The sequence below is a fragment of the Accipiter gentilis genome, chromosome 20 (assembly GCF_929443795.1).
Source record: "Accipiter gentilis chromosome 20, bAccGen1.1, whole genome shotgun sequence".
Classification (NCBI taxonomy): Eukaryota; Metazoa; Chordata; class Aves; order Accipitriformes; family Accipitridae; genus Astur; species Astur gentilis.
Genome location: NC_064899.1, coordinates 5,996,139 through 6,023,016, shown reverse-complemented (window position 1 = coordinate 6,023,016; position 26,878 = coordinate 5,996,139). Strand labels below are relative to the sequence as shown.

Below are 26,878 nucleotides of genomic sequence, written 5' to 3'. Positions count from 1 at the left end.
CGTAGTGTGAGGGTGCCTCTTTTCAACAAGCTACACCAATTCACTAATTCAGTAGTCATTTTCTTGATAGCAGTCCACCTGTAACAATGGAATAACTCAGACTTCTGTTGTCAGCCAACTGTAAGACTTATTGTACCTCTAGGTGGAGATTTATCTTTTCTCTGACTAGATCAATATCTAACACTCAGGTCAATAAATCCTGATTGAATCTCAACAGAAGTCAATAGCTACCTATTATGTCACCTAATAGACAAAGATTTTGTGGTTGTTGGGTCTAAGAAAGAAAATAACGTTTGTGAATGCACATATCAGAAGTTTTATTACAGGATTTCTTTGAATTTTATCTATATAACATCATCATCTTTTTTGTGCGTGTCAGAAAGTTGTGAAAACTGTGGTACACTTAATGCTACCACGGTCACATTTTCAGCATTCAAAAAGTATCTACTGTGGTTCCTTAGTCAGCGTTCTGTTTATCCAGAGTGCAATTCTTATACATCTTTTCTCCTATGCGGAGTTTGAACTAATATTTTTCATTGTGTGACTAGATTGGGATTTTTTACAAGTACTAAGGTTTCACTGAATTTATGGATCTTTGCTGGTTAAAGGGTCATTTCCAGAAAACATTACAATAATACTTTTTTTCTAGGATTTTTCTTTCAAGGACCTGTAAGGAAACTAATTAATCATATGTGTAAGGTAGTTGTTGTAACATAGAAACTTATATATATTTACATTCTGATATACTAAGTCTAGCACAAAAGCACATTCCAAAATGAAGACATTTTGCTGATGGTATTTTGCCCATTTTTAAATTTGATTTGCTTTGAACAGACATTAACTTGCATGGCCACTATCATAACATGTCAAGCAGAAATGGTTTCATTGTAATTCAAGTACTTAGGATACATGGAGAAAGCGTTTCACATTTCCATATTGACACCAGTCTCATATTTCATTTGCACTTTACAAATAAGCATACTTAAATGCTGAGTAAGGTTGCGCTTTGAGTGACTTATAACAATTACAAATTATGCTATACTGCTGTAAGGTCCTTAACATGTTATGCATGGGTCAATGAAGCATCGAAGTTAAGTGGAATGCTCATGGGTATGTAATGAATACATATCACAGGGAGAAGAGAACACAACAACCATGTAAATGCTTGGTCTGTGGCTAACCAAGCTTTCTTACTAACAGATAATCTGAATTATATGTCTCAACCTTGTCTGTCTTGTAATTAAATTAGTCAGCACATGACATTTTGTCCAAATGTGGAATCTTTTCAAGATTGTATGTTGCATTCAGTTTTTTTAATGAGTTGGACGCTGTTTTGACCCTATTTGAAAGATTTTTTTGTCATGCCTGTAGTTACTGTCTCTCTTCTTGTTCCTCTTATCAAGGTGATCTACTTTGAAAAGAAACCACAATATTATTCAGGATAATGGGCGACTATATTAATTATCTCCAATTATTTAGATATGTTATCATATAGTTATTAAAGACAAAAAGGTTGATATGTATAAAAGTCTAATTTAATAGTAGTATATGAGAAATATGAAGTCAAGTCTGTGGCTCCATCTTTATTTTTCTTTCCATTATGAAGGAAGTAATAAGGAGCTTTGGATTATGAGCAAAATATTAACAGCTTTAACCTTCAGCTGTCTATTATTTTGTCATTTTCATTCAAGCTATAGATTAAATACATTTTTATGTAGGCCAGAACATAAGTGAGATTACAAGAAGCAATGTTTGATACTGGCAGTCAACACTATTTCTATTTTAAGAGAGGGGTATTTCCAAGCTTGTGAATACAAGTAGTTAGTTTTCAGATAGTTTTAAGCTCTTTCTTGTCAAATGGGATTTCCTTTGAGAAGATTCCTCTACTTAATTCCCATCTGCTATGTTCAGAGGTTACTGAATATATCCCCTTTTTACATAATTGATTTGTTCGTCTCGTGTCATAAGGTTATCCCTTCTCACCAAGGATTAAATACACCTATAAGAAGTTTATATCTGAAGAAATCACACTTAATGAGTAACTTCCTCCATTCTGGTGTTCTTTGCCCTTGCCTTATCTTCACACTCATGTCATTTGCTTTGTTCCTCTGCTTGCCTACCTGACAAGTAATCTGTTATGGAGAAGTCCTCAGTATCTAAGCAGCATGAAGTTATCTGTTAGTCATGTATATCTGTATCCAGGTATGTTTCATCGCTATCTTGCACGTAATACTTTAACTATTTCTTTATACAACCAGCAATCACTTGTTACCAGCTTTGAGCAAACAATTATCTCCCCGCCCCCCCCCCCCCCCCCCCCCCCCCCAATTAGGGTACAGATTCTTTGTTTTTTAAATACATTTTTAACTGAATTGTCAAAAAAAGAAAAATAAGTTTTCAACACAGCAGTAGCATCATAATTCTGTAGGCTTGCCTCATGCTGCTTTACCTGAGGCACATGCCTACTGCATTAACATGAACACATCAGAGTTTGACCACTGTATGGTTCAGGTTAGAGAATCTGACCATTTAGAAATGCCACTAATAAAGATTCCGTTCCAAGGTAATCACATGAGTGAGTGCAAAACCACTGAAGTGTCTTCTGTTATAAATTGTACTATTTCATCATGCACACTTATGCAGAAAAGTAGTATATAGTGGCATGTTGCTTCTAGACACAAGAATATTTTTATTCAAGTCAAAGTCTGTCCTTAAGGCTTTCTTCTAGTCCTCCATATCTCATCTCTAACAGTTTTATGTCGAAAAAAAAAATATCTTCAATAATGGAGAAGCAATTTCAGGAGAGGTCAAAACCACTCAGATATGGGATTTGTTTGAAAGAACGTTTAATTCTATTTTGCTGTCTGAAAATTCATAGGAACTTGTGTGCAATTTATACTTCAAAAGAAACAACCTGCACATTTTCAGGACATAACATATTGATAAACAATTTCTGATAATGGAGGAATTAGCCCCTTTCTGAACTCTTTTCAGAATCTGCACATCAGAAAAATTGGCAGAATTTTCCTATTTTTCACCCTGAAATGTTGACTCTTCTAGAAACAAGATTAGATTAATGGAGAACTATAATTATTGCCCAGTCCCAAAACTAGGAAGGGTGATAGAATCTCCCTGAATAAAGAAGTAAATAAGGAAATTTGCAGAATGTAAATGCGTGTCAGTTTTCTGAAAGGCCAAGCAAAAGGAAATCTATAACATGAAGCTGGCAAGTTTAGGCAAAAAGAAAAAGGAAAAATAGAGGAGCTGAGAAAGAATTTAGCCAGTAAAAAAATAGAAATAGCAATAGTGCCTTTCATGTGTTTTTCAGGAAAATAGGTCACGGTAAAGAAACCTGATTTATCTGTTTTATGCAATGGCAAGTCGTATTGAAAAAGCTAACTGCCACGTCACGTGCCATTCTAGTTCAATAGCAGTAAGTAGTAAGCAACAAAGCACATATTAAATGGCTGCGAACTGGCTACCTTGGAGGTCGCAAAAAGTTGTCATCAAGGCCGAATCATCATGAAAGGAAGAGATTCCACCAGGGCTCTACAGGGGTTGGTGTAAGACCAACTTTATTCAGCTTCTTTCTGTGCATGTAAACTCAGGTTTATGGTCCAGCCTGCTCAGAGGTCCTCAGACAGCAGAACCATGTCTGTACAGCTTAACAGAACAAATGAGAAGACACCTGTACCTTTACAGCCATATAGAGCCGCACCAGACACGGGTTTGTTAAAAGAGTTGGGGTTGTGTTTAGATAATGAGATCTGCACCAAAAAAAAGTCAGTTTTGTTTAAATGCAAAATTTCCTGAAAAGTTTGATGATGTCTAGGCCAAAGTGAGAAGTTGATGTTTACAGGAATTACAACAATCACAGTGCAGTAAAGCAACAATCCACTACCACTAAGTCCAGAAAATATCTCTTCCATGGCATAGTGATTTGGAAGTAGCAACAATCTGAAGACACTGGGACAAGTACAACGCTTCAGTGGAAAACCATCCCTGATAATAATGTCCTGCTGATTAAACCAGGCTACATGAGGCTGCGAGAAATGTACTTTAAAAAACTGCAAACCATACTAACTGAAACAGAGCTGGCAAACCTGCCATCCATGTACATACGCTTTAACTTTTAGCAAGAGAAAAAATGACAGCTTCCTGCTCAAATAGGGTGGCCATTTGCAATGGTGTTTCTATAAAAGATATTCCTTTGATTTGCAGCAATTGCATATTGCAGATTAGAGTTTCTTGTCTGCTTTCTGGGAGCAGCGTGGCAGCAAATTCTTAATTCACTGGAATACGCTTTGCATTATGAAAACGGTGGAAGGTGGTATGATTACATTTGGCACCCATGCAATTGCCACATAAATTGGTGTATTTTCCACTCAGTCAGTGAACCTTTCTTTAGATTCCTTAATTCAGGAGGCTTTGGCGCAAGACTTTTTTATTTTGTAAATTTAGACTGTTACTCATTACGATTTTTGAGAAGGTTTTATTTACTATTAGTAAATTGGATAGATTTTTTTTTTTTTTCCCCCTGGGGTGGGGGGGTGTCCACTGTAATATAATCAGTCTGGTTAACCCCCCCCTTCTTTTAATACCCAATGAACACTATTCTAACCTACTATTTAAAACCCCTTACTATTTTCTTTTTCAAATATACTTATTTTTCAGCAATTTCTATTTTATTACAGCAGTTGTCTTTCAATGTTGGATTCATGCATTTTATTTCAGTGATAATTCTCCTTAAGAAAGGGCATAGTGTCTTTCAGTACAATAATCATGACCATAGAAGAAAACTGACCACCGATTGTCATTTCTATAGTGCTTTGACTTTTAGCCATGAAGTGTCTAGTGACGTCCCTGTAAAGGAACAACATGTGTAATGTTAGTGAGATAAAGCAGATCTGACTCAAAGGACTAGATTAAAAACATATATGTCATTCAGAATGTGGAGTATGACCATAATCTCTGTATTGCACATTTTGTTTACAGTTATAGTTCAAACTAAATCACAAATCCAAAGTCAAGTCTAAGTCCAAGTCAAAGTCTACTGGGATTTTGAAATTTGAAGTTTATTTTGAAGTTTTAAGAAAAAAGGAATGCATCTACTGACTTGTACTTGCTCAGTATTTGTCTTAAAATGTAAACCCTACAAAAAACGTACCTCTTTCTCTTAAAAGGGATGTGTCTAATTCTTTCGATGTAGAATAATATTAGATTTTGAGATGTATTTTAATGTATACAATATATTCAGAATATTAAGTTATAATAAAATAAGTGAACTACATATCCTAAAGCAAAGCAGTGATAAAAATAGAGCTTTTATTCACAAAGTAAAAATAATATTAATGAAATTACCATCTGCAACAGTTCACTTCCCTCGGTAATTGGTAAAATCACACATTTCAATAGTTATTAAATAAATATTTAAAATTATATTTGAACCATTTAGTGGTTGTGATCACGACAGATATATAAGAAAGTAGAATATGGGGGATCTAGGATGACCTACTGGCCCTTCATAAAATCTCTAGTGACCAGGCTCATGATCCAATAACAGAATGGAAATTTTTCAAACAAAATTAACTTGCCCATGACAAACTAGTCTGTCATTAAAGTGGAGTTGTTTTGGTTTTGGGTTTTTTTTCCCCACTAGATAGATAGAAAACCTTTGAGCTTAAAATGTTAAAATGAACCATGGTTTATTCTGGGAAGGTTCTATTCACACATCATGCAGGAGTAGGCTGTAAGATAAAGCTGGCTAAAATTCTGCAGTGGTTACTGAATCTAAAATAAGTTCTTGTTTTTTATAAGATAAATTACTTCAAGTGTACCAGACTGTCAGGTACCTAAGTACATAGTTAAATACTTTGGTAAATGCATAGTTAAGCACTTGGCTGCGGCAGACATTTTCTTAATAATTGCCTGCACTTGAATTAAAAAGTCTTGATTTTTACAGTGTCAGTTACAGCTGAGCCTTCTGTTGTAGCTCTTCTTACATGCAAGCATGCAAGTAAAACGGTTCTTCACAGAATGCTAAAAAAGACAACATAACACGTTGTCAGATGCTACAGAGCATAGAAGTATCTTAAAGAAAACTTGGGGGGAAAAAAAAAAAAAAGGAATTGACTGCAGTTCAGTATCAGGAATGAGTTCAGAGAGCCTGAGTGGAGAAGGAAGTAAAACTTGCCAAAAATAAACTTATTTTCAGGGCTTTCTCAAATCCAGAGGCATTGGGTAAAAGGAAAGAAAAGGAGCTATCCACAGTAGTAGACGTATCGATCGTTCATTTCAATGTTCTTCTTGGTCAGTTTTGTCTGAAGTTTTGAGGATAAATGCAGGACCATCATGAAGAAATTTCCTGATTGCAAAAAGTTGTAAGGAATTGTCAGTACAGAGGAAGAAGCTTATGTCTTCAAAGACAAGAGCAAGAAGAACATAATGAAATAAAATAGTATTATATAGTAAAGACCATGTTGCAGGACTAATTACAAGACTAACTGAGTGATGCTCTTAGTCATATAATTTAGTTTTAGTTAGTCCTTTGAGGAACAGGGCGTTGGACTTGTTGGCTCTTATGGGTCCCTTCCAACTCAAGATATTCTGCAGTAACTCTGGTCTCCTTAATTTGTAAGTGCCATTGGAGGAGAATGTCCTGGGTATATTAGTCAATCATAGATGAATCACGAATGTGATGTATTCTGAAAAAAAAAAAACCAAAAAAAGCTGTAATTAGAAAAGGCGGTGATAAAATCTCATCTGGAATGTAGGTAGATTTCTGGTCATCCACAGTCAAGGAAGATAAATTCAAGTTGGAAAATGGGCTTTCCAAGATTGTAGAAATTGTCAGAGAAAAGAACAAACAAACAAAACCTGCTGTGATTTAGAGGTGAATAAATGTAGACAAGAAGTTAGAAGAAAAAGTGTGTTCTGGGAGAGCCTTCCATGTGGGAAAACACATCTCTCATAATTTTATGATGGAAATAGGTATGACTAAATTCAGCAGGCCAGAGGCCCAGAGCTATGTGTCCTTCAGAACTCCATTCCAATACATACAAACCTCCATATGTTGTAAGCAATTCATAGCAATCAAACTTTGGTAAAAATTCTTCACTTAAAACCAGAAACAGGGTGGGGTGTCCCCGTACTGATGTCTACATCTTGCTTTTTTTTAATTGCTTTCTTTTCTTAGTAAAGATGAATAAATATTGGAAACATAGCTGAAAGGTACTCAGTTAACAGGGTCGCAGTGCTGCCTAACAAATAGGAGGCAAAATTAAGGCTGTGTTTAAATTTAAAAAGCCTGTGACAGTTTTCTTTTTCAGTTTCTTTCTGCACCGTTTTAGACAGGGAGACGTCTTCCTTAATGTGAACTTCCTGTCTTCTTGTGGGATGTATAGGAGCCCCTGCCAAGTCTACTGAAGATACTCGGGGCAACTCCTGCTTTAAAAGGAATTGCTGGAGCATTTCATATTACCTTATTGGAAAAGGCGACCAAGAAAGTTCTCCTTACACCTTTTGGGCTCATTAAAGAAATTTGAAAGTATGTACGATTTAAGTGCTGTACTGCCAGAACAGTTGGTAGAGCTGCTAGTGACAAGGACAGAGCATCAGGGTCCTCACAGTAGTTACATACCTCATACCAATGATATCATTTTAGGATGTATATATGTATATGCAACCGAGAAAAGAGAACTAAATCCTCCGTTATCTCCTGTCCTTCAGCATATCCTAAGCTTAAAATCGGTTTTCTTATTCTAAACTTTGGATACAAGTTTTTGGAGTTAAAAACTTGCCCATTTTCATTTACTCATTTTTCAGAAAAGAGGAATCTGGTGCAAGTGGGAGATATGAAATGATTAGTCATCCACAAATCCTTATTAACTGCCTACAAGCATTGATTCAGTACCATACCCCTTGAAGCAAAAAGGAAGGGGAAAGTAATTGTCATTCAGAGGAATTTCTGTTTGTTTAAATCAGTTTAAAAATGTAAGTGACTAGTGCATTTATGAGGATTGTACAGAAGACAGATGTTCCATTGTGTAAAATTTGGTCTGTTTCAAATTGAAATTGAAGTTTTTTAAAAAAAATCCGATATGCCTTCCATGCATATACATAAACATTAAATATTCCAATAAATTTCATTTCAATGTGAAAAAGTGAAGCAATTTATTTGAAAAATGCAGGGCATTTTTAATTTTAATACTTTTCTATCTTCCTATTTTTCAGTAAAATGAATTTTCAGAACAGTATTACCAGATTTTGTGAACCATATTGATTTTGATGAAACTGCATATTTACGTTGTATCAGTGCCTTTTATCCAAATGTCTCAATGCCTTTCTGTTATAGTATGTATAAATTGTGGTTAATTTCAGTATAACATGGTGAAATTTGTGAAAAAAGGTGTGTTTGTAACTGTGTCATTTAAAGGAAAAAACCACTGATGACCTAAACCAGACTGGAATACTATTTTTAGCCAGCTTGTCCAGAATCTATGCTTCTGATGAAACAGAACTTACAGTGTAAAACTGTTAAAATAATTCTGAATCTTCATGGATACTTCAAAATGTTATTCTTTGTGGATAGTTCTACTTATTTATGTGTGATTTGTCTTCAGAATAGAACGGAAACAATGGTATAAGCTACATGAAAATTTCTGTATTGTACGTAATAATGGCTAAACGGTTTTACTAAAGAAATCAAAAGAAAGTAATCCTAAAGTACAAGAAAAATAGTGTTCTGGAAGTCACTTTTTGCATCATCTGATACTGTGGGAATCAAAAATCTTGAGAATCATGCTGTAGAGCAGGTTGTGTAGAAGAGCAAGGCTCTTCTTCTGAAGTTGCTTTGTGTTAATGGCTATTATATATTCAAAATTTACCCAGAAGCAACATCTGGTCATGCTATGGTATATTTTCTTACTAGGTATAACAGCCACTCAGTTTGAGTCCAAACCAGGTTATGCTAAAAATGCAGGTTTTTGAAAATTTAATGTTAATAAATTTAGCATTTCACATATTTCTTTATCTTCGTGTAACTCACTCCAGTCTATCAGTGTCTTACATGTACTCGTGAGCCCAGAACTGGACCCAGCGCTCCAGATGTGGCCTCACCAGTGGTGAGCAGAGGAGAAGGATCCCCTCTCTTGACCTGCTGGCAACGCTTTTCATAATGCAGCCTGGGATGCTCTTGGCCTTGTTAGCTGCAAGGGCACATTGCTGGCTCCTGTCCAACTTGAGGAACCCCTGGATCCTTTTCTGAAAAGCTGCTTCCCAGCTAGTCTGTCCACAGCGTGCACTGATTCCCTGGCACAGGACTTGACATTTCCCTTTATTGAACTCCATGAGGTTTCTGTCAGCCTGTGATCAAAGAAATTAGCAGGGCCTAATTCACAGGCACCATCGTAAGTGAAAAATGTCCCATAGCTGAAACTGAGCCTGCGGAATTGACTGTTCCTCCTTTATTGTAATCTTTGCCTCTGTGTGTGTAATTGCCTACATGTTAAAACAATTTCTGACGGTGATGGATAGAAATAAATAGAATTTTAGGCTCACTCAGTTTTGGTTTTCTCTCTGTACAGTAGTAAAAACACTAATAGCTTATCTTTCACTTCATGGTTAGGTGTTAGGTAAGACACTTATGAACATATATGTATGTGATTGACATGTATCAAATACGAAAGTGTAGTTGTTTGAGATCTGTCAAATAAGAAATTTTAGCTTTTGGGTAGTTTTAAGAGGTATGCCACATTTTAATTCAGAAATTAACTTTTCTTAAAAAGGAATTTGTGTCTTCTTCAGTGGGGTAAGAGTTTTCACTCATTAATATTTCTATTAAATAGCTATTTAAACAGTTATATGTTATATAAGTTGGATTAATTATTTATTAATATAATAATTGTTCTAATATATGATTTTAATTTCTTCACATCCTCAAGCAAGTTGTTTGTCTAGCAGCAGCTGGCATTGTTTTTCATATATATATATATTTATATTTATACATATATATAAGACATGAACAACTAAAGCCAGCTTATTTTGATTGTAGAAAAGCTTTGCATTTCCAGAAAATCTGCCATTCTCCACCTTTCCTGAAAAGAAAGGTTATACCCAGCCTTTCTTCTTGCTCAAACAAGCTAATCTTGATCTTTCTTTTGTTTGTTTGTTTTCTTTCCATCACAGGAGTCATCAGGACTGCCTTGCACAACATGGACAGGGAAGCCAGAGAGCATTATTCCGTTGTCATTCAAGCCAAAGATATGGCTGGGCAGGTCGGAGGGCTGTCAGGGTCAACAACTGTAAATATCACACTCACTGATGTCAACGACAATCCACCCAGGTTTCCTCAGAGTATGTACAATTTCAGCATATAACTGATTTGAAAATCGTGTTGATTTTCAGTGAAGTAAGAAGCTATTAGTAAAATCCAGTTAGTATTCAAATTCGTGGGGAGAAGGCAGCTTGAGAAGTGTTTGGATTCACCAATATTTTTCAGTTCTCCAATGATTTCAGATGAAGCACAGAGATGGCATATGCTAGAATATTGAAACCAGTGAAGATTTCTTTCAATTAAACACTGAGTAAGAGTGAGATGGGTGACAAACCAATACTCTTGTCATATGTGGGCTATTCTCCCGTCCTTTTTGAATGTGTATTTCAATAACTGTGTGATTTTGATCCACAAGTGAATTACATTGTTCCCATGGTAGACCACAACAAAAGGTAACACATTAAAAGATTTAATCCAGCATGCCTTTGGCTGCTTCCATACGCATCTATCAATTTTTTTCTTCTGTTCCTTTCTCTATACTCATGCAAACTTTTAAGATCACTTTTTACATTACAGATGGTCAAAATCCAAGCTGTTTCTCACTGTTGTCGAGCTGTGGTGGAGTCTGCCTTTATCCTAGTTAAATGAATTGTTGATGTTGATGTCAAACTGAATGTTCTCACATGCATATATGAAAAGTATATGCTAGAATACTCTTAGAATATCTTAATATGACCACTAATAGGAAGTTCAATATTATGAAACTCATTGGGTGCACATTGATCTGACACAGCAGCTGGAGTCTTGTAAGAATTCTGAATTCAGTCAACAATTTATTTATAAGTCTTTTGGAATGCAATTGCATAGCTAAACCCGCTTTCCTTTGCAGATTGGCTCAAGGCCAGTAAGAATATTGTAATCTGGACTCAAGACATTGCGTGAGCCCTTGTAGAACATAATGGACTGTTAGCTATAGGTACCTCCACCAGGAAACACATTAAGCTGTTTGAATGAGAAGATTTATAAACAATAATAGAGATCACAAAGCTCCGGGGAAAAACAAAGCTCCCTGGCAGTACACGTTACGTAAAATCTGGTCAAGCAGTATTTCTGGTTCATTAAAAGTGTTGTAGAAATGAATATTTTTTCTGTGCCTCGCAAACACATAAAAACATAAAGCCTTTGAAACACAGCCTTAAATAAAGTATATTTGGTTTTAGGTTCCACAGAATTGTCATTGCATCCATCACTCTATTTAATACTTCCTAACTATTGGAAAGGCAAAAGGTAAGGCATACTTTGAACAAATATAACATCTAAAATAGTTAAAGTAGAAAAAATGTCCCAAGTTTCCTGCAAACTTATGAGACAAATGGATCCCTACATATCAGGTTTCAAGAATTGGCCTCTTTTATTTTGAATGGAAGGTTTTAGATATTAAACTGGCTAGCAGGCAGAACTGTACATTGTCACATACTTTTCTTTATCTGTATTAATATTTTTTTCAGAAATGGAAGAAATATAAAATGTTCAGGTTCTATTCTATACATTCCCAGGGATTCTAATAATTGCAAAAAATAACACTGAAAACAACAAAACATCATTTTGCATTTAATGAAACCTCATTATTTAACAAAGCAAAATTAAAAATGTATTTTAACATTATCATTTTAAACAGAAAATACTAATCCTAGAACAGGTTTTGTAGAGTACAGACGGTTGCTTTATCTTTCCTTACACAGGATTCCTATACCACAGTTACGACTCTAACATTGCTTTTTTACTCCTTTTCAACAAGTATAATTTAAACACTTTGCAAAAGAGTGGTAGCTACGTGTAAGTAATACGGAACGAAAGTATAGACCATCTAAAATCAGGCCATATTAACATCATGAACTATTACAATAATACATGAGTATTGCACTAACAGAAATAAGCTTCACTGTTTATTTTTCTTTTCTTTGAATGCCATGATTTTCAGTTAAATTTCTCTTCAATTTCCTTATTAGACGGAATGCTAAATGAGACTTACTGAGGCTTGTCACATTCAGAGTTGAATTCCAGGGAAGTGCTAACCAAAACTGCATATATCGAGTGTATAACCATTGGGACAGGCTGAGCCTCAGCTAAACTGCAGACTTTCTTTTGGTTAGTTTCCTTTTCTCCATTACCATACTTGTGAGTTTTGAATCTGAATCTAACTGTATGAGTACTTGAGAAGATGCTGGGTAGCACATCTGATCGATGCTTTTATTATTTGTTTTAGTTAGAAATATGCTTTATTGTATATATTTAAAAGATCGTACCTTTCTGGCTTTGGTAGATCAGTGTTCAGTAGAGATGCATATGGAGTAAGTTACGCGGGATTTATCCCCCTTGAAACACTTTAAAAATCTATTTAAAACTTAGAAATAGAGGTTGTAAATATATCTGCTTAAATGAATTTACTGTGGTTTTTTCTGTACTCTAAATATAGCTGACTTTCTTTTAAAGAAATTACTGACAGAAGAGCTGCAGTTTTCCAAAATACCAAAGAGTCTAGGAGGAAGAATAGGAAACATTACTGCATAATTTTATCAGTCTGATGGCTGCAGTTCTGAAATACATGGTAATAATAATCTCTGGAATAGGAAACATAGCTGAAGAATTCTGCCTGCAAAACACAGTAGTATGTCTCAGAAGTAGGCAAGGGGTTGTGAATTCAGTGGGAGAACAACCTGAAACCAGTTCAGTATTTTGCTTACCAGTTACTTCAGTGCATCTTGTACAACACTGATTCTTTTTCTTCATCGCCACAAATTCCGTTTCTTTTGAGAGTCCAGTTATAAATGAACTATCTATTTAATGTAAGCTGACAGACAGTGCTCTGCATGGGAAGGTTTTTGCTTTTCAGTAATCAGCATCTCTCAGTTCTTGTTAGTTTTACCAGTGATGGATCCACTTGGTTGATGGCTCAGGGCCCTAATTTCATAGTCATAAATTTATTTCAGTAATCTGATAGAAAATGTTCTGTCTACTGTTGACACTGTTATCAGCCTTGAGTTACATCAGAATTTTCTGTATAGTTTTCTTTCATTAATTCTCTCTGGTCTTGTTTAGGATGAATAGATTCTGCATGTTTTGCTTTGTTTAGGATGAATAGATTCTGACTGAATCAAGATCATCACACTAGGCAGATGCTTCTACTGACATGTGTTGTACATCAAGTGCTAACGATTACACTCTGGACAGTGTGTAGGAGATCTGTAGTTATTGTGTGTAGAGTCTAATTTTACAAGGAAATTACTTCCCTGATACCCCATTTGTAGATTTTGTTGTTCGATACATCTAGCTCAGTTCTTTAGGATAAAGCAGAATTCGAATACGAGTCGTGGCTTAAAACATTTTTTATAACGCTTGATTGTTGAGTGTCGTGGTTTAACCCCAGCCAGCAACTAAGCACCACGCAGCTGCTCACTCACTCCCCCCCCATCCAGTGGGATGGGGGAGGAAATCGGAAAAAAAAGTAAAACTCCTGGGTTGAGATAAGAACGGTTTAATAGAACAGAAAAGAGGAAACTAATAATGATAATGATAACACTAATAAAATGACAACAGTAGTAATAAAAGGATTGGAATGTACAAATGATGCGCAGGGCAATTGCTCACCACCCGCCGACCGACACCCCGCCAGTCCCCGAGCGGTGATTCCCTGCCCCCCCACTTCCCAGACTATGGATATAGCATATAACAGGAAGACAGTTAACTCTATCCCAGCTGAAACCAGGACATTGAGTCTTGGTTGTTTCATGGCAGTATATAGATATAATGTGAAATTACATATATGCATAATTAGTTTGGCTTCACTTTTTACAAAGTCATTGTATGAAAAGTACGCAGCCATATTTAAGTGGGAATGTTGTATGAAGATACTCCAGTTAGTTCTGAAAAAGTAAGCTCACATCCCAGAAGTAGACATTAACTCTGTTCTGCGCTAGTAAGGTGTTCAGCCTTGTTAATATAACTCTTAGCTAATTAAGTGCAAAGGTGTCTGCTGTTGATTTTCTTTTGGAATTTATACTTCAATATGGTCCTTTCCATATCCCCCGTTCCACATAGTACATCCAGTTCCGATGATGCCCGTACATAACCATCAGCATCCCCTCACTCCCCACTGCCATGCACTGTAGACTGTCCCGTCCTCCTGTGGCGGCTAGTCCAGAGCTATCTGCCTGCTGGGTGACCATTTGGCTGCTGCCAAATGAGATGAGTAAAGCAGAATTTTCTCTGATTTTCTTTTAGCAAGTCTTTCTCTTCTATTCAACCAGTAATTGTTAAGCAGCTTGTAGAATCATAACATCTGTGAGGCCTCTGCCCTTCTGTTAGATTTGTGTGAAATTGGACGGGGGTTAAAAGTTACGGGAGGCTATTGAATTAAAATGATTATGGAAGTTGTGTGTCCTCAGGAAACTCAGAGTTAAAACGAAACAAGAAAAGGACTCGATAACTGGTTTGGCTTAAGATTGCTGAAATCTGATCAACTGCGCCTTTGTTAATTAGATTATGTTCATACCTAGTATTCTAGTTTCTTGTTCATTGTATTGTTTATGTGATGATGATGGTAAGTCCAGCAACGATCCAGTGTCCAGGGAGCATGTGGAAGCATTTCATTCCAGAAATTGTTCTACGTTTAAATGTTGTTTGTTTAATAAGATTATTTTTTTCCATTATATTTAGAGCAATGCCTTTTTCGTAATTCACACTACAACACTTACTACCTTTGTGGCTATTCCCAATAGCTACTAGCTATAATATACTAAGGGTAAAATGTATTGCAATTGAGTAGTCCCAGGTATCAGTTATTGCTGAAGAGATGCTTAGGTCTTTTAGGAAGACCTTAAATCAGAGTAGAGGGGCACGTAGAAAGTTGTTTTAAAACCAGATTTGCACAGAACCCTAATATTTTGTTTTTCAGAAGATATATTCCTGCATAGAACTTTATTCTCTTTCTTCAAAAGTGAAGTTACCATCCTGGAAATTTTATTTTATTCTCATTTTTCTCATTCCTGTGTTCCACAAACAAGTTTTTTGTACTACCATATTCACTGTTTGTTTCCACAGGCGGTTCACAATTTAGGATATGCTTTTCTAGAATTATAGTTTATATATTACCAACAATTTTTATCATACATGTGTTCCAGGATGTCTAAGGAAATGTAGATTATAATCATATGATTTGATTGTTTTTTCCATCTGTAAGATTTAGGGAGGATCACTCTTCCTTCGCAGTAGTTGGACAAAGTCAGCTTCAGAAACAGCTCTTTGTGTAAATAGTAGGCAGGATGAGCCTGGTGTGCATGATCAATCTACTGAAAGGCAATTATTAATATCTCATTAAAAGATAAAATGAGTAACATAAATGCACATGCCAGGGGAAATGCCAGGAAATTAGATATTTCTAGGTGATAAGGAAATACAGCAGCCTATCTTAATATATTTTATGTCCAAAACAGGTATTAAAAATTAGATGTAGCTGCTTCTTAGTACTGTTGTGAAATTGAGTCAACATAATGAGATTTCAAGGGTGGGTTCTCATGAGAAAATTTAAGGGCTGTTCAAAGAGAATTCTTTTTGCTGTGCTCTTAAAACACCTCTGGTTAATACTGAGAGTTTTCTGCAATACTAAATTCTTGCCCAACATGCTAATCTCAGCTAACTTGAGACATAAAGATTAATCCAGAACATTTTAGTATATTATTGGGAAATCTTAAATAACAGGGGGACTTTAATATAAAAAAAGACATAGAAATAATTACTTGTAATCTAGGAATTCTATGTGTTAGTGCTGATAAAATGTAAACAGTATTTCAGTATAGACTTATAAAATTCTAATGGTATCTACGTAAATCAGGTTTTAGTTATTTGTGGAGGGAAAGAAAGGTAGCAAAATTTTCTTTTGTTGAGAATGTTGTTAGGACTGTGTTAAAGGTTGCTGTAAAAATCTGGCAATGCATTTCATGGGGTGTATACATTTTAGAAGCTGTTTTCTTTGTCAAAGAAAACAGCTATTAAAATTGGTTATAGTACATGTTCACATAATAGTCACACAGCATAATTCTGGTGCTAACGAGTATTTTGCTTCTCTCATATTCTTAAAGGCGGGAAATTTTTTCAATTAATTGTGTTTATAAAGCGTGTGCTCAGGTTCCAGAGTGAATGACCAGTGAGTGACATGTCCTTTGTGAGTACGGTTGGTGTTCAGTATACTGATTTTCTGCCTTTACAGAGAATCATCACAGGTAAATCTCCAAGCCCCCTGACCTTAATTGTTTTTTGTTTAGAAATGGCTGAAGTGTCACATCAGAAGCTGAATGTGGGGCAGGTAAATATGAGCTAGCAAGCTTTCATTTCTATCAGTTTTCAGAACCTGAGTTTCCTTCTGACTGTGACAGCCAGGAGCGCATGTAAAGGGGAAAAATGCTATTATATGCTTGTATTACCTGATGAAGGTGTGTGACTTGAATGTGTCAGGCCAAGAGACAACAGCTGTTAGTCTTAAACATAAGAGAAATATGGTGCTTTTTTGATTCTCCAGAGGAAGTATTTAGAATCACCTGCCTAGCAAGGCTGCTGCACAAGGACTGTTTAAAAAGCAGCTAGCATCAATAATGTCCTGAGGAAACAGAGAGGTAAAAGGGACAAGCCTCAGTGATCTGACTGATTTTCTAAAATTTCTCTTACATTGTGTCTTTTTAATGTGCTAGAATCAATCATTCACCTATGAATTCTGCTTAAAGAGATGGACATGTGAGATGAGGAATACATTACTTAAGAGATGATGATGTTCATTATGCACCGAAGAGAGTTAAGAAATAAAGTATATGTATCTTTGAGTGCATGCTTCCGTAGACTGGAAAATACTGTGTAAAGTGACTTGTTTAATTGTCTTCTTATTCTGTTAGTTTGTGAGAAGATTGATATGTTCTCCTATTTGCATAAAATTTGAAGTTAAAGCTGCCAAATTATTTCATTTGTCACTGAAATCTGACATAAGTTATTTAATGGCATTTGATCGCATAGGAAGTCTCATGATATTCTATTTCCTGAGCAGAATTAGTGTGATTCCCATAACCAGATTTTTACTGTAAAAATTGAAGGAAGTAAAGATAATACTTTTTCCAGAATATTTAAGTATTGGATTCAAAAACTTCTTTAACAAGAGTTCATGACAATAAAACTTGATCACAGAATTGTTTACAGAATTCAAATATAAAGGGAAGCTGGGAGGGGCAAAAATATATTTGTGTCAAAGTCTGACTAAATATTTGTAGAAAATATGTGTTCTGTATACTGAGCTTTAATGCCAGCTATGTGCATCAACGTTACTCCTAACTAGGATGGAGTCTAGCAGTGGTTTTTATTTCACTTAATTGGGTATTGTCTATGAGAATTTCTATGTGCAAGGTAGATTATTCATTACATACATCATACATATCAAAATAATTTTGAAATAATTAAAAAAAAACAACCAAAACTGTCAGGTACTTTTGGTTACTGTCTGTAAAGGCAAAATTGCATGGAACATAAATTAAACTCATCACTGATTATGATCTTAATCACAAATGTAACTCCTGGGCTGCATTGAGTTGTAAAAAGCAGGGGCATGGGGATGCACAACTCTTCTTCCAGCCAAAGGTGTCTACTGCATCTAGAAAGAAAGTTTTTTTTTTTAAATTGTCCCAAGAGTGTTGCATTCTCAGAGTTTCGAAGCAAACAAAACGTCTTAAGTTTTGAAGATTGTTTTAGTGTCATATTTGCAAATAAGAAATAACTTCACTTACACTTCAAATATTTTTAGAAAGTGAAAAAGCATTGGTTTTTTGGCAGGGAAGAAGAATAAGCCAAACGCTCATCTTAAAAATTTCTTCTTTAGTTTAGCTGTATGAAAGGGACGTTGCCATCAAAAAGAGTATTCAGAACAAAGACAGTAGAGAGAAAATTGACTGAGCTTCTGGAATCATAAAAGTTACTGTATTCATAATGACGATTGATTAAAATTGGTTTTATTATATTAAAAATAAGCATCGTAAAGAAAAATGCAACAAATGTCCAAGACATACCGTGAGAAATGGACTTCTAAAAATCTGCCGTCTCAAAAGGGAAATCCAGAATAATCTAATACATGTAATGAAAACAAGCAGCTCTGTGAATGGAGAATAACTTCGTAACAGAAAGCCGCCAAGCGAGGTTGAGCACAGTCCACAGCTGGAGCTGCACGTGAATTTTATCAAAGATGGCTGGTAGTAAAACGTGAGACATAACTTCTTGAGTGCCAGGAACATAGATTCATGTGGGACCTCCAGAAGGTCATCTGACCCAAAGCCCTGCTTAAAGCAGGTTCAGTTAGATCAAGTTGCAAAAGGCCTGGGTTAGGCAAGCTTTGAAAGGTCCTTTTCAGGTCCTTTCCTGCAAAGCTGCTTTACAGGCGGTTGGCCCCGAGCGTGTACTGGTGAATGGCATCATTCCTGCCCCGGCGCTGTCACTGAACGCCGTGAGGTTCCTGGCAGCCCATTTCTCCGGCCTGTCCCAGTCCCTTTGAACAGCAGCCCTGCCCTCCAGCACATGGACCACTTTTTCCCAAGTTGATACTGTCTGCTCGCTTGCTGCAAGTACATGCAACCTGTCATTCAGGTCATTAATGAAGATATTAAATAGTTTTGGCCACAGTTTTGATTGTTAATTGGCTGCCAGTCTGAATAATCGGACTTTGAGCCTGGCTCACTGTCCATTTATTCTCCGTATGTTATCAGTTCGGCTCATGACTGAGTACTTACCTAGTTGTGGGTTCAAGCAAACTTTCTTCACATTTCACTTTGATATACATTTGTGTTAAATATTTGATATTTGTGTTAAAGTAACCAGTTGCTGTGTTTATCAGTTTGCTAGTAGATAGAGAAAGGTATCGGTGTGTGAGCTGTGATGTGTGAATGAATGCATCCATTGGTTCATCACTAAGCAGTATTTATCCTTATGTTACTAAAACTATACCTTGGATAAACAAATAACAAGCAGGCCAAATACTTGCTTATTTCTCTACTCGTTCAGTATTACGCCTCTCCCTTCCTTTGTTAAGTAAGGTAATTCCCGCTGTTCAAGAGGACATTATAACCTATAACAGTAAGTCAAAACTATCAACAAAATAGATTAATGAATAAAATAAAGTAACATGCCTATTGAGTTGCGTTAAATACTGTCATACTTCTTTTGAGAGAGATTCAGACAGAGGAATTGCTTTTCTGAGGGTAAAACACAGCATTATAGGTTGCCTGTAGGCTTATTGAAATGAGAAGTAAATTGTTCTACGGATCAATAAATTGTTTCTGTACTATAATGACAGATAAGCCATATAGTTTATTGAAAGAAAGATGAAGATCACCTGTATGCATTTGAACGATGTTTCAATTAGCATAGATTAAATCCTGCAAAGTGATATAACTATCCTATACAGTACATTAACTGGAAAAGAGTATTAATTTACTCATTTCATGAGCTAAGCGAATGCATCTGAATGAATGTTAATATAAAAATTGAGAACCAAATCAACCTCTACAAAATCTTGATCTGTAAGCCGCTGGGCAGCCCCTCTAGAACAATTCAGAGCATCCCCAAGACTGTCTGAAATTTCTGCTTTACAACAGCTCCTGGAAGGCTGTGATGCTGGGACCGTAGGAACAATCTGTTCGACCTGGGCAGATTTGGTGAAACAGTTTTAATACAGACTGGTATCTGTTCCTCAGGGCTCCTGACTTCCCAACCAATTTTTGGAGGGTTGAGACAGACTCCTAGCTTACCATAAAGAATCATAAATTGACAGTATGTGCATCCCACATTATTTTTAACGTCCTATCAATATTTATTCAATGCCCAAGGAAATGTTCGGTTCAGCCTTTAGCTGGTTCCTGTACTTTCCAGTAATAAAGTTTACAACAATTTAGTGTTTAGTAGAACATTCCCAGTTTCCACCGCTAGTCTACATAAATGTCTATGATATATTTTATCTAACCATGTTGCTGAATTTTATCCTCTTATGTGTTTGTTGGGTTTAGATAGTATTGTTTGTAATTATCTATTTGGCTCACGTCTGTATGAGACATCTTCAGGCTGTCTCTGAAGCAGTGGTTAAATACTTGTTGGGAGACATTCCTGACCTTATAATCTAAGAGGGTTTATTTTTTAACAGTTTTCTTTTCACTCCATCCATTTTTTTGAAACACGTCAGTTCTACAAATACTGACAGATAATTAATAAGCGATTTCAAATATTTGTTTTGCTTGAAGTTTTAGTATTTCAGAATGTTTGAAGCTGGTATCAGTAAAATGATTTTCTGAAACAGATGGCTAACACTTGGGGTGTGATTCTAAAGCAGAGTGTAGTGTCATGAGGATATATTTGAACTAGCTTGACTATTTGGAAGTCTCTAATTAGTTCACCCTATCATATGGGTTATAACACTTCCAGTTCCTGAAGTGGCTTGATTATATAACACATTCTTTATGGCCTCTACATAACATATTCTTTATGGTCTCAACCTTTTCCTTTTTGGAATGCAATAGTCAGAGCAAAAGTGTCAAAAGACCACATTTCACACTTACTTTAACAATAAGAAAATTCCAAAATGGATCTCATCCGATCACTATAATTTTATGTATGAAATAAAGCAACCAGCAATATGAAAGTGTCAGTTGACATCATCTGTAAGCACGAAGCATTGCAAAAGAATGCATGGCAGAGCATTTATTTGGAAACTTGTGAAGGTGCCTTTTATATGCATGTCAAAGAATTGCGTCAAAGAATTAACGGGGTGTTTTAATTGAATCAACTACTAAGCAATTTTCCTGCTACATCAGTGTTGGTATTTTCTTCTTTACATGGTAAATTATACTTTTTCTCTTGTTCTACTGGACATTTCTTGTTTCCCTTGAGCTTTTTTAATGCATGGTAATGTATTTTTTGTTTTCCTAGGAAGCCTCTCTTTCCTTTTGGACTAACAAAGCTTAGTGCCCTCTACCATCCTTCTCACACTGCCATTTGTTTATTAGTATTATGGGCTAGTATTACAAAACCAATTCAAGACTATAAATAAGTTTAGGAACCATTGTGCAAGGAATTAGAGAAATCTGTAATAAAATCTTCTATTTTCTAACAGGTGTCTAAAGTTAGTTGTATTTTAGTGATAACATCCATTCCCTCTGCAGTTGCAACTTCTGTAGATTCATAATTTCTTCAATCCATCCAACGAATAGTGTTTTTCTGCCATAATGCAGGTTTTATCTCTGAATTCAGTTTAAATTTTGCCTTTCTACCTGCTTACCGAGAGCAGCTCTGCAGTCATGCTAGCTGGTTTAAACTCAGCAAACTGTAACAACACGTTAGCTTTGATACGTAGCATCTTCTGTTCCACTGTCCTGCACCTCAGTGTTGCACTGTTGCATTCGCTATCGCAGAATGCCCAAGAGGAATATAGAAGAAACTCTGCAGAGTTTCAGAAGATCTGTAATAACAGAAGTTGTTATTTTGCTCTCTTTTCTGTATTGGTGGTTGGCCTGTGATGTAAATTGTGCGGACTGTTGGGGGGGATTCAGCTGGGGGGTTGTTGGGGGGGGAGAGATTTGCTGTGTGCACACCTTCTATTGAATGTGTATTCTCCTTTTTAGTGCTGGAAGGTTTCTGCATCCCTGCTGTGTTACAACACTAGCATTATAGGAGAATATTTCTTTGAGCTGTTTTTGTGGCCCAGTTTCAGACGGAAATTGAGGTTTATGTAATCACATTGTGTCTGTTTGCCACTTTTTTCTCCTTGTGGCACCTTCTTGTCCCCCAGGCAAGTTTGCACCTGTTAGGAGATTTAATCCAAGAGGATAGAAACAGTGAAGAAAATTACCTTTCAAAAAAATATTTCATTTTCTAATGATTAACCTAACAGGTTATAAAAACACTGAAAGGCGGTCATAGTTGTTATGGGTGCTTTTTATGGGCACAATTGTGTAAAACTTTTATGTACCCATTATGTTCATTTTCCTTTACCATGGATACCGATTAAAATTTGTGCGCAAAGTGTTTTGTGCTGCAACAAAAATGCTATAAAGTGGTAATGGTAAAATATTCAGATTTACTACATTTTTCTGTAGAAAAAATTACATGTTAATTCAATGTTGCAAAATATGTGCTGATTCAGTGTTGTAAAAATGTTCATGTGACGTTGCAAAACTGATTGAATTTCAGAAAAACAAATTATACAAAGATTTTCCAGTTCAAGAGTAGCCATTTGACTACTCATTTGATGGTAAGTTGGTGGAGATAAATATATTTTGGTTAAGGAGAAGATAAACTTTTAAAAATACTGTTTTGAAGTAAGCTTCGGAGTTAATTCCTGTGTTATGTGATGAACAGCAAAAATAACTGAAAACTAAAATCCTGCATTAGGTAATTTGGATTTTGAATAGGGAACGATGGCATCCCAAGTAAAATACAAATCCCTTTTGAATTTTAAGTTCATAGGTTTATTTGTCAGTTTTGCATATGAAGTACTCTCCCGTTACTTAGAAGTGTATCAAAAACATAATGGTTCTCTAATTTAGTTTGGCTAGAAAATGTCCAAGCTGTTGTGTTGGTTTTTTTTCAACCCCTCAGAACATTATCAACTCTATGTTCCTGAATCAGCTCAAGTTGGATCAGCAGTTGGCAAAATCAAAGCAAATGATGCAGACACTGGTTCAAATGCAGACATGAAGTATACAATTATAAATGGTGATGGCTCTGGGGTGTTCTCCATATCTACTGACAAAGAAACAAGGGAAGGAATTCTTTCCCTGAAGAAGGTAAGCAATAGACTTTGTAAGTTACCTGTGTATGTAATTAAAATGTGAAGATGAATGCTGAATAAGCAGATACCATGATGAAAACATTTTACTGTGTAAACCCATTGAACCATGAACTTCAGCAGTGTAAGCTTCTCCACATCGCTTCCTGACACTAAATCTTTGCAGAAAAGGCAGGGAGAAAAGAAATTCAAGCAAAAAAAGCAGTTATTTAAATCTTCTTTGCTTTTTGAATGGTCATATCTAATACTTATAATAAACTAAATCTTACTGAATTTTCTATTATGATGGTTTAATTTTTCTGAATGATGGTTTTGCACATTAATTTCTTTCAAAGAAGTAAAATTTGGCTGGAAGTTGTACAAACTATGAATCTTGACATAGAAAGTTTTATCTGTGGCAATGAACGTATAATTCAGTTTTCATAGGCTCTTATTCTTTGACTTGCTAGCTGGCTTCTAAATAGTCAAGTATTGTGCACTGTGTAATGTAAATACTGACTTGCTTATAAAGAGTCAAAATGTAAATGGTCAAGCCATCACACAGTTATCATATATATGAATTTCCTGTATTTATGCTAGTCTATTCAAAGAATTAATTATAAAGTGTTCTTGCAATTTAATTTCATTCTTAACTGAATTCCGTGCACAAATATAATTCCACAGATAGTTCCGTCTCCATATTAAGTCCTCTGAACTGAGTTCATAGTGAATGTTTCCTGATGTGTCTGCCAACTTACGCTAATATTCTGTGGCTAGATTTCAATTTACTTTTATAATAACCCAGAAAGATGGGTTATTATATTTAAGTAACATTTTTTAAAAAACCTTTCCAACAAAGGGAAATAATTTCTTGATTTCAGTTATTGCTTGGACTAAGAGACATCAGTTAGCAATTCTCATGTGGATTTGTTGTTACTGAGTCTTACAGGCATCAATTATATCCCTACAGCCTAAAAAATAAAAGTGAATTTGTATTCATATTTCATAATAAGTATTCTGGGCCTGATTAACTGTAGGAGGAATGAAACCCAGCAAAATGGGGGAAAAGAGAATAAATAAAAACTGTCATAAAGAATGTTACTTTTTTGCATCTGAATAGGTATGTATGTATGTAAATTTTTGTTTAACATCTTAAAAAAGATTTTGTAACGGAAGGAAATGGGTTTTTTATAATTCATGATGTTTTAAAAACGGTTCCTATCTCTCCTAGTATCTTAAAAAGCTTCAATTCAGAGTCTTTTATAAAGGTTGTATAATACCCACCTCGTTCAGCCACATAAAAGTAAACTCCATCTTTTTTATACCACTGAACTTATTTCTTGGTGGCTTTGATGTAGCTAATGCCATAATCTGTTATTTCTTCTTCAAAATGAGCGTTGTTCTCGTTTAAAAGTTCACCATGACTATTGTTCATTAAATTTATGCCTGTTGAGAACATGAAGCAGAAAGGAAGAATTTGCAACAAAATGAAAGAGTCCATACATAAAAAGTGTAAAATCACATTTCTTACTGTTTCTTGGCAGACAAAATAGCTTCAGAGAAATTTTGACTATGTTTTAGAATGTGACAAAAGCATATGTTGCCTGTTCTTACACATACACATGACAGTGATTTGAGTCATTTTGCCATCAAGACAAGAAAGGATACATTTTGCTTAGGTAATGTTATATTTCAGTTGAGCAGAAATTCAGCTTTTCAAGCTACGTAAATTGGTGCGCAATACCTCCATTCTTTCCTCAGAGAAGTTATAGTATCCCCTTGTAGAGTACAAAAAGGTGATCTCATTTAAATTTTTTTTTACTCAATTCTTGAATGCAGTTTAACAAGTATTTCATATACTGTGTGCTGTAATTACTTTTGATTTAGATGTTTGGGTTTGAAGCTGAATTAGTTTGATGGCCTACACAAACCAGATAATCTCCACTAAGAATGGAATGGGTCTTGTTTCACATATCAGATGCCACTACCTTCTATAAAAAATAAAATAGAATGATTTGTCCTCTAATACGTCTCTAGAAGAATGTATAGTATGCACATCAGAAAAGCCAGAAGTAAATATATCATTGTGTCCGAAGATCTGAAGTTGTTCTCAGACTGTTTGAAACTTCTTATTTAAGGCTCTGATGCAAAAATCAAATTTCTCAGTGCCTCCGTGCTAGGGTGTTCAACAGGCATGCAGAGTCTGTGAGTGCTGGAAGGAATCTTTTCTAGTCTTATTCTGGGCTGACCCAAAACATCTGGTACTTTCATTATCTCCTCTGTCGACAAGCCCTGTGGAGCCACCCTTCAGCAGCAAAGATCTGCTACAAATCGTTGATTGCAAACTGGCATGAAGGATTTCCCTTTTGCCTCATGCGATTCCTTGTTCGAGTGGGAGACTAGAGAAACCCAAAACAAAATGGCCATTACTGTCTGGATCCTTCCGAGAATGACGGGTCAGCGTCTTCTCAACTTGTTGTGATTTTTGGAGAAGGAAGCTAGAACTTTCCTGACCTCAAGTCAGCAAGTATCATTCAGGCTTCCCAGACAAAATGGTCTGAACAGACCATATCTCTTCCATTTTGTATAATGAGACTGGAAATGTTCAGGAAACAGCTATTTACTTCTCATAAAATTCTGCTGTCCTTTGGGGAGTCGGATATTAGAAAAACAGACTGCAGTATAATGAACAGCAGTATTTTCCAGTAAGCCCTGTGACTGGTCACTTGAACTACATGGAGTATTTTCAGTTTTGCATGAAAATCATAATAAACAATGAACACACTGAAGATATGTGGGTAATTGTATCAGAAAGACATTGTTCTTTGGGAAAAGAGGAAACATGAACAAAAATTCTGTTTAGGTCCATCTAAAATCTAAATGTTTTGTTTTCTTTTCAAGAAAGAGTTAATGAACTTCAATGTTGGGACAATTTTAAGTAAATCTAGAAATTACCTAGATTTCTAGAGAGACAGGAAAATACTACAGCTAATGACTGAGACAGGCGACTGATATTCAAGGCCCCTCTGTGAGTTAAATGAGGGAGAATTTAAACTTAGGTTTTACACATTACAAGTGAATGTCTTTACAAGTCATTTATTTGTGTATTTGCTTCTCTTGGAGAGAGCAAGGGGTCAGACAGGACAGAGCCACATCTTTCTGTTTGGCTATTTGGACTTAAATGAGTCCTATTGTGAATTTGATGGGACAGCTGAAATATTTCCTTTGTAAATATAAATTATTTTGCATTATCTTTTTTTATGCCCAAACTCTTGCTGAATTAGAATAGCTTAGGTATTTTAAGATCAACGTTATGATTAATAGGTTATTAAAAAAAAGGGGGGGGGATAAAAACCTCCTACTGGTAAACAGCTCAGATTACCTGAAATAATGGATGAATCTATGAGAAGTTTCTCAGCACACCATTAGACAGGCTATAAGTGGGGGCCCAATTTGTTCTTCAAATGTAAGATAAATGTTAGTTTTAACAAATGCACACTGTTTAAGTGGAAGCCCAGCAAAATACAGTTCTGTAAATTCAAATTGCATCCAGATTTCAATTTTTTAATATTTTATAAGAAGGAAAAGGAAAAGGGATGTAACAGCTGGATTTGTGAGTTGTTCAAAGATGTGGAATATCACAAGGCTTGCTTTGCTTTGTAAATTTCCTTACTTCTCCTAAGGAGAGAACAAGGATAATTAAAAAAACCAAACAAACAAAAAAACCCAACCACAACTAATTGTGATTTCTGATAATAGTAAACCTT

General features: G+C 35.6%; 1 protein-coding gene across 5 annotated transcripts in view; it reads left to right on the top strand.

Annotated features, from left to right (window-relative positions):
* CDH18 (cadherin 18) overlaps window positions 1-26,878 on the top strand; it is a 512,714-nt gene that overhangs the window by 437,059 nt on the left and 48,777 nt on the right. For all 5 annotated transcript variants that reach the window (XM_049823983.1, XM_049823986.1, XM_049823985.1 and 2 more), the window contains 2 exons: window positions 10,186-10,353; window positions 22,943-23,130. In XM_049823983.1, coding sequence (XP_049679940.1) covers window positions 10,186-10,353; window positions 22,943-23,130 — 356 coding nt within the window. The remainder of the gene's footprint in view (window positions 1-10,185; window positions 10,354-22,942; window positions 23,131-26,878) is intronic.